This window comes from Anas acuta, chromosome 1, assembly GCF_963932015.1.
Source record: "Anas acuta chromosome 1, bAnaAcu1.1, whole genome shotgun sequence".
In the NCBI taxonomy this organism is placed as follows: Eukaryota; Metazoa; Chordata; class Aves; order Anseriformes; family Anatidae; genus Anas; species Anas acuta.
Genome location: NC_088979.1, coordinates 86,243,085 through 86,256,761, shown reverse-complemented (window position 1 = coordinate 86,256,761; position 13,677 = coordinate 86,243,085). Strand labels below are relative to the sequence as shown.

General features: G+C 39.2%; 1 protein-coding gene across 10 annotated transcripts in view; it reads right to left on the bottom strand.

Moving 5' to 3' along the window:
• Nucleotides 1-13,677, bottom strand: part of DMD (dystrophin) — a 1,220,482-nt gene that overhangs the window by 1,112,311 nt on the left and 94,494 nt on the right. For 8 of the 10 annotated variants that reach the window (XM_068686735.1, XM_068686714.1, XM_068686782.1 and 5 more), the window contains exon 1: nt 1,858-1,879. The exons of 1 other annotated variant lie outside the window; for it this stretch is intronic. In XM_068686735.1, the coding sequence (XP_068542836.1) occupies nt 1,858-1,864 (7 nt within the window). In that variant the 5' untranslated portion in view covers nt 1,865-1,879. Of the gene's footprint in view, nt 1-1,857; nt 1,989-13,677 lie in introns of those variants that run through there. One more of the 10 variants, XM_068686803.1, reaches the window with a different exon arrangement.

Genomic DNA, 13,677 nt, shown 5'->3' with positions numbered 1-13,677 from the left:
AGTTTTACTGCTACTCTGAAAACATGAATGGCACTCCACTTTTTATGTGGGTTATTCTCTGTTTCTTCATCATCAACAAGGACAAATTATTGTTAAGCTTAACTGAAATTCTCTGAAATAAAACAATATTATTTTTGTCATCAAAACCACAGAACTATTTTTGGCTATAGGAACCCCATAGTAATTCTGTCCACCGATAAGTACATCTCTCCTCCCAGCACTTACAAAACAATCTAAAATGCCTCTCAGAGATGATCAAAGCAGGGAAACACTCACACTACATAACAGTATATCAATTTTACCGATCTTTACCTTCAAACTTTCTAATGGTTGGTTCACTGCTGTGTATCTAGAAACATCTATCTTTCTAAAATGTTCCAGCTTTACTCAAAAACATTTAGTGTTTAATAGCATGATCCTCTTTTGACAAGACTACATAAAGTACAGCCAGAAAAGTCATTTAAAATAAAGTCAGAAAAGTGAATATCCATTATGACAAGACATTTCTTAGGGGAAGAAATCTTGGAAAAAGTGATATATCTGCTGAAGAAGAGAGCTTGTGTTGAAATAAATCATTTTATATAGAACAATAATCCAAATAATTTAACAATCATATCCTGTGAGCTATACAGCAGAGCTTGAATGGTTACTGTACCTCTGAAAAGGAAGGGAAGAGAGGTCCTGCTTACACTTCGAGAACAACACTTCTCAGATCCAGGGCGATCCAGCTGACAGAACTAACATCTGTTTTAAACCTCTTCAAATCACCTGTTCAAAACTGCTAAGTGGTTTCACCCTAGTGGTGATAAAATATATTTCAATATGTACTGTGTACATTTAATGATTGCTCCCCATGACAGAGATATATATATGTTGCAAAGGGGAAGGTGGACAGGAGGAAGGAATATACATCAAAACACATACTAAGGCACCTTTACATTTTCTCAAACTTTCTTAAAATAGTTAAAAGTTATGCTCCTGACCTATCTGGTTTAAAGTAGTCACAGCTAAATTAAATGATTATACAAAAAACTCACCGCAACACAGAATATGAATTTAATAAAATGCACACAAAGATTTTCTGATGTTTCAAAAATAAGAATACTCTGATTCTCAATAATTTAGCAGTTACTGTCATTTCTCATTAACAGACTTCAAAATCCTATCTGAAACAAGCTGATACAGAGAAATTAAGGGCAGTAATCAAGCGAGAAATGATAGACCAGCTGGGTAGGCATCAAGTTGGCAAAACGTGAATACAGTTCAATAGCTGAAACAGATGCTGGAGTTGTTGAGAAACCCTGCAGGAGATATTGATGTATTTTCTTTATATAATACTGAACAACCAAATAAATGTCAAGATCTAAAAACTGATGGGGAATAAAACCTGTCAGAAAAAAAAAACTATAAAGCTGAGACCTGCAATAACATCTTTTCATTATACCAAAACATTCGTGCATGCATCTTCATTTCCTTGGGATTCCTGAATATGCCAATACATCAATCAGAGCTTGCTAGTGAATCAGAGGAAGCCTCTGCCAGTTTTCTGTTTCACATTTGTTTGCTTCTATCTACCTGAGGCTTCACAGACTTAGAAAAGACTTTATTCTTCAGTCTCATCCTAACACGACACTCTTTCAAGCGAGTCCCTGAGCTTGGAGGCGAGCAGGAAAGAAAAGGTAACACAAGCATAAACCGAACTGCAAAATCCATTTTGCAAAAGGAATGTTGTTTTCAGAGTTTCCAGACCTCGGCAACAAATCCTCTGCCATCAGCGGCAGCTCATTCTAGCATATGCTTTGTCATGGTCAGTTTCTAATTACATTCATAATGATGCAATAGCTTTGATAATCCTACCTTCCATGCCAGCTGCTTTTCTTGTCACTCCATCACGCCAATAAGTTGGCTGCCGTAACAAATCAAGATAGTGCAAAACAGCATCTTTCCCCTGCATCTGTCATCTTCCTGAAAGCATTCTATTACTGCCGACTGCTGGGAACCAGAAAGTCTATTTGAATTCCAGCAGCTCCCCTTTCGCATGATTCAAGTTAGGTTAGGTGGGCATGCCTAACATGATTCTCTCCATCATTTATTATGCAGCTGCTACACCGTCGGTGTGGTAACCACTCTGACCTTATCTGATACGTCAGTCTTGCAAACCTATACCTCCGTGCAAACACACGAGCCACAGAAGCATCTTGCATTTAATGAGCATTCTCTCTGCCTAAAGAGAGTGCATCTGCAAATCTGTTTCAAATCCTGCTGCTCGCATTGTCCTCTAAGGCTGATGCAAGTGTTTGAAGATTTTTTTAGTCTTGCATTTTGTCTTTTCAGAAAGCACGGTTCTTCAGGCACGCTTGAATTATTCACACTTCAGCTAAACATTTGCTGATTTCTGTCCAAACAGCACCTTGCCGTTGAAACTCTCGGCTCAAAAGCTACTTCTGAATAACAGTACTGTGCTTTCAGTCTCTCAACTCTGTTTTAAACATGGCTTTTATACCGAGCACCTCAGCACAAATTTAGCTCTTTCCAATGCAATGAATGGCTGTCTAGTGAGGGAAGAGTAGATTTTAAAGCAATTTATCTAGACCTACCTGTAGGTGACTTTTGCTTTTGCTTTTTGTTTTAGACATTTGAGCAGTAAGCAGATTGCTCTGTTAGAGCATCTTGATATTCTTAAAGTGGTAAGAGCACCATCAGAAGCTGCTTTTCACCAGCCTGTGGAGGACACTCCGTAATGAAAGAGTTTGCTTAAATATGTCTGAGTATCACAAATTAAAGGGATGGGAATTTGTCATCTTTATGTTTTCTGTTGGGGTGGGGGAAAAACACACTTGCGTCAGTGATTTCAAAAGAACATTAATAGAAATTGACATATCCATATCAATCATCCACCGAGTTAAATTAGCTATGTCTCCTCCCACCACTTCTGCCCGAAATTCAGAGTCAAGGCATTTCATTTTTAAAGCATCTGCTGCTTGAACATAAGCTGAATAAATGCCCTTAACCCCACACTGGAAAGTTTGAATAGCTGAGACAGAAATAAAAAGGAACATTTTAAAACATGCAACAGACTGGTTAAAACCTGTTAAATGAAGTAGGGAGAGAGAGAGGAAGGACTAACTGAAGAAGACCTCCTCAGCCTTTACATGAGGACTAAGGAGGAGTGAGGGAGGGGAACGGGCACTGTCCCCCATGAAGAACTTTCCCTGGTGGTGGAAGCCAGCTGAGGACTGCTCACCAGCTCTAGTATTTCTGTCACAAAAAGACTCACGGGGTTTTACTTAAACTTCACTTCTTCACTCAAATAAGATATGTTCAACTTCTCTGTGGCTGTCCCCCAATGCCAACATGTTAATCCTTCCCTCCCCCACAATTTTCCAGTTGCAGTTCAGTTCCTCAGCCTCTTGGCTGTGGAAGAAAAAGCTAGAGAAAGTGAGCCTAGGGGAGTTTTAAATCACTGAAAATGAATGGAGGGGGAAAAAAGAGAGGAGGAGGAAGGTAAGAAAATCTCCAACTTTGAAAAAAAAAAAAAACCATAAAATAATTATTAAAAAAAAAGTATATTGAATAACCTCTACCTCCCTGAGCTCTAGACCTTCATGAATATTATGTCTGGGTGCAACTGCAGGGCACATCCCTCTTCACATCCTCAGAGCTATAGTGCCAGGGCTTAGCACCGAGGTCCCAGCCCCACCTAGGCTATGGCCACCGAGCAGCAGTGCTGGTGGCTCACCGGTACCCTGGGTCCATTGCAGGAGAGTGTAGTGCTGCGACCAGGCCTGCAGCCCCCTCTGCTCTCGACCATGTGTAAGTGGCACAGCTGACACCTGAATGAGCTAACACAGCATGGCACGGTTTATATTTGATACTGTGTTTATTCCTAGCATGCTGCCAGAAAATGTCTTTTTAGAGATTTCATGTAAATAAAGGAGAATTACTACATCTGTTCCTCTGTCTGTAGCAGCACATATCAACAAGCTAATTTTGCATTCAAGGCAGAGACAGGCCTATCATATAGTTACAAAGTGCACAACTATAAAGTGCCTATCTGAAAATACTGTCAGCTCCTTTTTGTTCACAGTTCAAGTCATTTCTGAAGTGAAACAAACCAGACAATAAATGAGGACTGACTTTGAAGTCCCTATAAATTCTAAGTACATAAAAGGATATGCTTAATATTTCACACTTCTAGCTGCATAATGATTTCTAAACCGCAAAGGCAGCAACAAGGATTTTACATGGTATTTCACAAAAGAGTTTGAATTCATCCCTCACATAGCCCATAGTTGCAGGGAAGATCTAAAACACTCAAACTCACCATAGACTTCTGTTTCAGGGAATTTTAAGCTATACAAGATTAAGGATGGAGATATCCAGCAAAGTATTTCGTATATAAATAGCCCAAATAATAGCAGTAAAAACTGGGGCCATCTGATATAGGATAAACATACGTAAGCAGAATCCCATCATAGCAGAGAAATCAACACCTTGAAGGAAGTACAAAAATGGGGGGAAAAGGCAAAAGGAAAAGAGAGTTATATAAAAAAAAAATGTTTTTGGAGAGAAGTATGGCATTACAAGGAAGACCCACTAGGGTTTATCATTCAGTGTGTACTTCCCTCCAAGTGGATGTGATACTGTTTAAATCAGGACTATGGGAAGTAACTATTTTTGAACTGGGATTTTTTTTTTTTTTTTTTTTTTTTTTGAAAACTGTAATATACTAGTTTTGGCTACTTCCGCATACAGTAGCTGTATAGAAATCCAGCCCAGACACAAATGGAGAATCTGGGAGGAAAAACCAGAATCAGTCATTCTATCCGCATACTAATAGGCCAGATTAATAGGTAGCTCTGGTCTCTAGTTTTTCTGCATTTGTCTGAGAAAACAACAGCCTTGGCTTCTGTTTATTGTAACAGGATTCAGCATCTGCATAGACATAATAATAGTAACCCACTCATATGGAATTGATTGCTTTAGAGAGAAAGCTCCATGGGTAGCACTCCCAGACTCTACATATAACAGAAGTACATGATCTTTTGTCTTATATGGAACTGTCTCCAATTTGGGATTAAAAAAAAAAAAAAGTCAAAAAAACACTCATCGAGTGGTATTCTGCTTTTTACAAGTACTGAACTCAGTGGCCAAAGAAACTCCAGTCTATTTGGGTGAGAAAGGAAGGCAGCCCATCTCTTTCTATTATTTCTACAGCTTATGGTAGAGACATGTCTATTCATTGCAATTGTTTTACCGCTGCTAGAAAGACTAATTGGCTTACTCAGTATGCTTGAGTTCGATTATAGTGGTGTATGCACAGTACAGTGATAGCTAAGATACAATGTAGAGTCTTCTTGCTGACATTCCTTTCTTTTTGTTTTCCTCTTTGCAAGTACTAATGACTCCAACTAGGCAAGAATAGATAATGGATCACCGGAAAAATGAAGCAAGCAGATTGGCCTTGACCTTCAGCCCTACTTGATGCTCTACATGATGCAATCTCCCTAGCATGCAAAAATGAATGCTGATTTTACAGTGTAAAAATTGTTCATTTGTTTTGCTAATATGTCTTTGGAAGAAAGTCAATTTCTCTTCCCTTTTTCTCTGCCTCCCATTATTCTTTGGTACTCCTGCCCACCCCTAATAACTAACTAATTCAATCAATCATGCAAGAAATTACCTTAATGATATACTGGGTATGTTTAGATTAATAAACATCTCCAGCAAGAGCCCTGGGAAGTTTGTTTGGGCAACACAGACAATAATAATTATTTCTCACTGTTAACCGCCATGTTAACTATTTCTTAATTTCAAAATTCCTGCCATATAAAAGCTGTCTACAAAGAATCACTTTCTCATAGACTCAGAGCCATCAGTACTTTCCTTTAAATGAAAATATCTCAGTTGTTCAGAGAGTATGCCCTATAACATTTATGGAACACGTAACTTTGACTGCTCAAGAGTTAAAAAAAAATATATAGCTCCAGAACAGTGAAAAAGAAATATATATGAAAATGAATGGTGCATACAAATTTTATCTCTAGAAACTAAAAAGCCAGTCATCTTGAGCTATGGGGCTCCAATGGAAGAGTTCAAATGTGTCATCATTCAAACAGGACCTCCATGTCACCAGAGAGACTTTTCAGATAGGCACGGACTACATCAAAAGAAGTATGACCAGCAGGTCGAGGGAGGTAATTCCCCCTCTCTACTCTGCTTGTGCAACCTCATGTGGAGCACTGCATTCAGCTCTGGGGCCCCCAGCATAAGAAGGGCATGGAGCTATTAGAGCGAGTCCAGAGGAGGGCTGCAAAGGTGATCAAGGGGCTGGAGCCCCTCTCCAGCCCGTCAAGACAGGCTGAGGGAGTTGGGACTGTTCAGCCTGGAGAAGAGAAGGTTCTGGGGAGACCTTACAGAAGAATTCCAGTACCTGAAAGGGGCTACAGGAAAGCTGGGGAGGGATTCTTTGCCAGGGAGTGTAATGACAGGCCAAAGAATAATGGTTTTAAACAAACAAGAACAACAAAAAGGTAGATTTAGGCCTTAGATATAAGGAAGAAGGTGAGGTTATTCTGAGGGTGGTGAGGCACTGGCACAGGTTGCCTATAGAAGGTGTGGATGTCCCATCCCTGGAGGTGTTCAAGGTCAGGTAAGATGGGACTTTGAATAACCTGGTCCAGTGGGAGGTGTCCCTGCCCATGGCAGGGGGTTTGGAATTATGTGATCTTTAAGGTCCCTTCCAACCCAAAAAATTTTATGATTTTGTGTCTGAAGTTGGCCTGCCAGACATCTGGCAGCAATCCAAAGAGCTGAAGCTCTCAGGGTACTGAAAGTTTTTGCTCACCTGCAACAAAGTTCATTAAAATATTTTGTGCAGAAATCATCTTTCTTGCTTTAATTAAAGCTCAGGTGTAGGAGGTGTTCTTTATAAACCAAAAGCTCAGAACACACTTTATCCAAGGACATGTTAGGACTCACAACCAACCTTTCAAGTGAGATTTATCCCATTTATGGTAAGCTTGTCTGTAATAAAGTTTTTAAAAGCTTTCTTACAACGATATTATGCAGTGATATCCTCAGCAGCCCCCGGATTTCATATTACGGTACCTGGATAAAAAATTATCTGTAGAAATGTTACAGAAAATTTTCTTTGAGTGCATCTCTCATGGCAGAGCACAACATACCAAAAAGTGAATATGCTACACAAACTTTGAATATTGCCCTCTGATATTGCCCAGGGCTCACCTGAACACTGCTACAAACATGTATAATACATTTCAAATGCAGCAACTGTTCTGGATTTTTAACAGCAACCTCTAGTTATGTCTAGAGATAAGTCAACACACATATTCTCACATAACATATGTATTTCAGTGACAGTGAATTTAAAATACTAGGTTTCAGCAAGAGGAAAAACTAGTTAACTCACTCTCCAAATATTTAACATACACCAGAAAGCAGAAACATACAGACTTTCATTTTTTAATGCTCAGAGAGTTAGTGACCTTGATCTCTTCAGGAAACCTTATTAATCTGCTTCCTCTTAAGCGAATGTTCCATGTGCTGGTAGCATAAAACTGAACAGTAAAACAAAGCTTTAAAATGCTAATTATGTAAAACATGTATTTAATTCTCTTACAGTTCCTTTTAAATTAGACTGACTTGAGCAACACAGCTCTAACCTTCTTTCATTTGGACCTTTACTTCTGTGGGAAAAGCACATTGTGCAGCAGTACAGGGCTTGAAATTGTTCCAGAATCCTTAAATGCTGGTTGGGATCTTCTGGGCATCCAGTGGGAGCACTTCACTTGGCATCTGCGGAAGCATGTTTGGTTTCTACCCAAGAGTTGGACTCCTACATATTCCTCATATTAAGGTTGCCACAGTTCTTCAAAATCCAACCAAAAACCATGAGGTGAATAAGAGCAATCACCTGGCATCACAACACTTCATTAGCCTGACATCCTTCCATTGTGGGAAGTTGAGATCAGGTACATGGAAGATGTATCTTCCATGTATCTTCTACTTTTCTGTCAGAAGGAGAACTTGTTAGTGTTGTTAAGTTAGTCCTTAGTTAATGGACTAACCTAAGTTTGCCAAATAGCTTGGTCTCAGTACTTCTTCACAGGTCCTGTAGAACAACTTTCCTGTGTACTGTGAACCAAAAGCCCATTTTGCATGTACTCTCTCCTTTAAACGATCATGGTGGTGATAAACATAGTATTAGTTACAATTTTCACCAGAGATTTCATATGCCTTAAGATTTGAGAGCCTAATCCTCAAATCCAGTTTCAAAAGCAGGCCATAATAAGAGAGGCCATTGCCTTGCAGGGAAGTAAAAAAGAAGGTCAGAGCTCCCTGTAAACTACATAAGCCAGGCAGCAAAGGAGGGACCATTGACTGAACTGTGGGCACCTCAGCTTCTTCTCAAACTTTGGCCAGCATCTTCATTAACTCTCAGAACAGCCACTTCCACTTCCCCATCCACAGGACATGTATTTGTCCACAGGACTTGCATCTTATTTTTCAATACCATGGAAATATGTATTTATATTTAAGTTCCCAGACTGGCCAGGGTACAGCAGCTTATTTTGGCTGCCCCACAGACCCTAGTTAGAAAGCAAGTTAGAGAGAACTTTAGCAAGAACTTGTTCTCACTCAACCAGAGATGAAATCAGATTTAGAGGAAGGCATGACCCTTAAAAAGGCAGTTCATGGGCGAATGCAAAAAGCAGAGTCCCAAGGCATCAGCCCTTCCAAACCTCACACCTGTGGCAGCCTGGAGCCATACATGAAACCATGAGCACTTCCCAAATAGATGGGAATAAGGGAGAAAGAAATAACACTCTGCATTGTGTGGGTGATTGATGTGTAACTCCCAGATTAGTTGAATTAGTAAAACTGTGGCCTAATTAAACCTTCTCTCTTGCATCTTGTCAGAATTCCAGCATATCTGGGACACTGAATGGCACCAGTGAGCAGGGTGGAAGCTGCCAAGGTTCACTTTGCTTGCCAGGCTTCATTTTTAACATTATTTTGCATAATATCAGGGTGCAATCAATTTTATATTGTATCAGTACAAAAGCTGAGATTTTGATGATATCAACAGAGAATATAACATAGCCCAAAGATTTGTTAAAACAATTATACAAGTCAAATTCTTAAACCAGGTATTACACATGGAAACAAACTGTTCTGGGAATATATGTTCCCTAAACAGTTAATATCTCATTTTTCCACTCTTCAAAATTCAGGGCACATTCTGCTCAGCTTATAATATGATATTACTTTAGTTGATTTGCACTGATTTACATTACCATCCATTTTTATGTAAAAAATGCAGAACTTAACGACCTCATTATCACCAAAAAATAATTATCTTGCAGATTTCCCCAAGAAGCCATGACTTCATGCAATACAAACAAAACCAGCTTTGTCACAAGCAACAGACACCTGCATCAACCCCCAATTCAACAGGAGTGGTGTGTAACATGGAGATGCTGCTGCATGCAACATCCATCTAGGTCATTTTGGAACTAGTTGATCTGTCTAAAAGCAGAGAAAACTGTACAACATAAAAAGGTAACCAGAAAGTAAACACAGACTGCATAAAGAGAGGTTTGCTGCCTACATGTATGTTGTAACCAAGTTCCTGCATGCAGTTCAAAAATGTCAGAAAGAGCAGTGGCTCCTGGCAAGGTTTTACCGACCTCCTCTATTTAAGATACTCAGCAATTCCACCTCTCCTGAGGCAGAATTACAAAATTCCCTATTACAAAATAAGTATTTAAATTTGGTCCATAATTAACAGCCAAACCCATCCAGAATGCCAAGACCATCATTGGCATTGAGCTCATATATTTGTGGCAGACAGGACAGAGTGTGGACTCACCATCAGTCTCATTATCCTAATGCATGCCTTTTGCATGGCACAATTTTCTTAGTTCTAAAAGCTATGCCAAATTTTCTGTTCCTCTGTATAATTACTGAGAAACATTTTAGTTTGAATTCAGAAGAGCTGAAGAGAAAGATAATGCTCATATATCATGCTTGCACTGTTGCCCCGTCCATGAGGACTAAACACCCTCTCCTGGAAGGGTCTGCTCACATCTTTCCTTACGGGGAAAAAGTAAACACCAGCAAAGATGCATCCCTGGTGCAGGAAGAAAGCTTCTTCATAATTTTAGGCTTTTCCCTGTCTGACGTTAATATATGCACAGTTGGAGTAGCTACAGTTGCTGCCATCAATATATTCCTGAAGCACTCTCCATGTCTGTCAATACCTCCCAATTCAACAGACTTGAGTAAGAGCATCACTCACGCTTTTGCTCTGGCTGGCAAAATGGGGCTACATTACCCGTCAGAAAATGTCTTTTGAAAAACACCAAGAAACAGTCATATCAGCACTTCTGTTAGGAACAGAAGTTGTCTCTTGACTTCCAAGAACTAAGTTTTGGCCACAAGCCTAAATCAGCAACTACTCCAGACAGAACATGTGACAAAAAATATGTCACAAGGGAGAAAAAAAAAATAAGGAAAGCCACAAAGTAAGTCTCTCCCTATGCCTCGAGTGAAAAAAAAAAAGAATGCATAGTCGCATAGTCGTGCTACAGGTTTATAGATCAGTCCCTGAGTCATACTAAACACCACCAAAGCCACCAATGCTCTTACATCTACATTTGTTGCATTGTCTTTTCCTAAGATGTGCTCAAACTGAGACCTACATTGGCCTACTATATCAGCGACAGAGTGAGAAATCAGTTCATTAGTCCAGTATGGCTAAGATACAACCAGAGTTAAACCAAAAGCAGAACAAGGCTCATGAAAAATAACCCTTTAATCACAGGATCACAGAATTATAGGGGTTGGAAGGGACCTCCAAAGATCATTGGGTCCAACCCCCTGCCAAAGCAGGTTCCTTAGAGCAGGTCATGAGGAAATGAACTAGCTTTGTTTTGTTCTGTTTATTACTTCATGAAAAATACTGTTCAACTATGTTAATAATGTTCAAAATGTATTCATTATGTAAATACATCAAAAATTCCCTTAATTTTTAAGCACACTGTGGACTGACAGTGAGTCATTTGCTGTTGAGCATTCAAATACTTGATCTTTAAGAAGTCTGTGATGTGAATGGAAAGATATGGCAAGATATAATTTCTTTCTGCCCTACAGGATAAGTGTAATACGGTCACTAGGAAGTTTTACAAAAAGCCCTAAGGCTCTGAGTCTTACTGTGAAAGAACTAGCAATTTAAGGTAAAGCAATAGATAAAGAGAATCATGAAAACATAACTTTTTTTTTTTTTTCTGCCGTTCTTCCCCCCTCCCCCAACTCCTTTTCTGGGCCACTTGCGCTTTGCCTGAGGCATCATTCCAGGAAAAGTTAGGCTGTTGTAAGATTTATTGGATGGGACCAGAGTTTGAATGCAATTTTCTCTCGTCACATTCACACAAAGATATTGCATCCTCCTGCACTTCCTAGCTAAGAAAGGCATATTTAATTGCTTCTGTGCCTGGGTGCTGGTTGGGGGTTTTGGGAACTCGCTTCTATCACTGTGTCAAGTAATACCACGGCACTACATACAGTTCTGCTCCCAGTGTGCAGACTGAAGTGTGGAAACTTAAAATTTGTTTACTGGGAGCACTGATGTGCGCAAAATTTGATTGCTTCAATGTTCTCAGAAGCAAAACAGAAGTTGGACAGTGTCTACAGTAAATTTGTTTTTAGAAATCAAAAAAGAAATCTAAGAACTAGGAAAATTTCTAACCCAGGTAAATCAAATCCAGTTCTATATGGTATTTAAACTACACTCAATAACTAAGACCAATTATGTCCAAGACTGCACTTATCCCTGACAATGCATTAAGCTGCAGCTGGATATCATAACAACTTAAAGTAGTTATATAAACATATCTATTTATCTATGTAGACATATAAACTATTTCTTCCTTACCATTTGGAGCCTTCAGCTTTAACAGTGACTGGAACCTTCCCAGTTTCGTAAAAAGTGCTGGGCTGGCAGGCTAAGATCATAATTGACTGCAGTCACTGGCAGTCCCATGTTTCCACCTGATCTATTCTTAGTTGATGCCTTCAGGAAGGGGGGAAGAGGAGGAGGAAAAACAAACAAACAAAAAAAAAAAACACCATATACCCTTTCTGGGTCTACAAAAAGCTATGGCAGCATTCTCCCATCACCTGGACTATCAAAATACAATTCTTAGAGTGAACATTTGAGAGCTATCACCAGGTAGACTACTGCATGCCCGGGCTATCAGATGCCTGAAATAAAATACCTGAGGGAGTACTGCAGACTTTGAGTACAAAACAGAATTTGGGGTGTGTGTGGTGGTTATTAAAATGTCCCTCTCCCTTAAAGCACCCTTTCAAGTTTCCCCACAGGCTGTAGATACTACATAGCAAGAAAGAAACTGAAGTTCTGCTTAGTAACCCAAACCAATCAACATTTTTAACACTTGCTGTTGATCAACACCTGAGGCACCTTGCCTTCTCCCTACATTTAGTACCATCCACCTAGAAAAAAGCATAAGCTAAAAACTGGCCAGGCAAAAACAACACAGTCTATAAGTTTATTCTTCTCTTTATCACATCTAACTGACAGGAATTAAAACATAAGAAGTACATTCTATCTAGAGCAAACACTTGACTAGAAGGAAATTACACAATAGGATGAAGCATTTTATGAATATTATGCCTAATCCTTAATTCTTCCTAATATAATCCCTGACATGAACTAAACCAAAGCATCATCAACAAATCCTCAAGTAGCAACCCCAGTGATGTGTTATGATATCTGTTTTTTCAAATGAAGCGGTATTTGTATCATAATTGTCCTCTGTGACGGGTGCTTAGGAGATTATTTTCCTGATTGCTAATGAGATAACTATTCCTATATATTCTGATCTGAAAATACCTATGAGTTATTATTACTGCTGTTGTTCACACCTTGAAAATACCTGGCCTGTGACATCTTTGAATGTATTGCTTCAGAAGCCATAACTGAACGTTTGCTACTTTTAGCCTCAGACTGCATCTCTCTCTCTCTCTCATGTTGGAAGACCACATTTTTATGAGAGAAGACCACACTATGCAAAACCGCCCCCTTAGCAACACTAGCACATGATTCACCACCAAGCTAAAGGCCACGTCTTTTTTTTTTTTTTTTCAGTGACACCTTCATGCTCTCAGTGCTCTAACTAGTCCATGTCAAAAGGAGGCTTTGCCACTGGCTTAAATGAAGCGTGGATTTTTCCTCAGAGGCTTTTTGAACAACAACTTCACTTATTAGCAAGATTTTGGTTGTGAATCTGAAATCAAGAAAAAAATACTCAAAACTATAAAGCTACAAAGCCTATATTCCTATCTTGAGGACAAGAATCTTTGGTTCTTGCAGCAGCAATTAAATATTCCTTTCTTAGCTAGGCAACATGGTTCTCTGCAAATCTGCAGGGGATGAAAATGAAATAACTATTTCATTATATTTTAATATTCATGGCATAACCAAAGAACAAGTAATATACTGTCATTTCCACATCCCTAAGTGGTCGACATATGAAATGCATCTTCTCATCTCCCAGGACTCAGTGATTTTAGACTAGAAGAGGTGGGAAAAAAGGCTTGGAAGATGATAATGTCATATTGTGGTCTTTC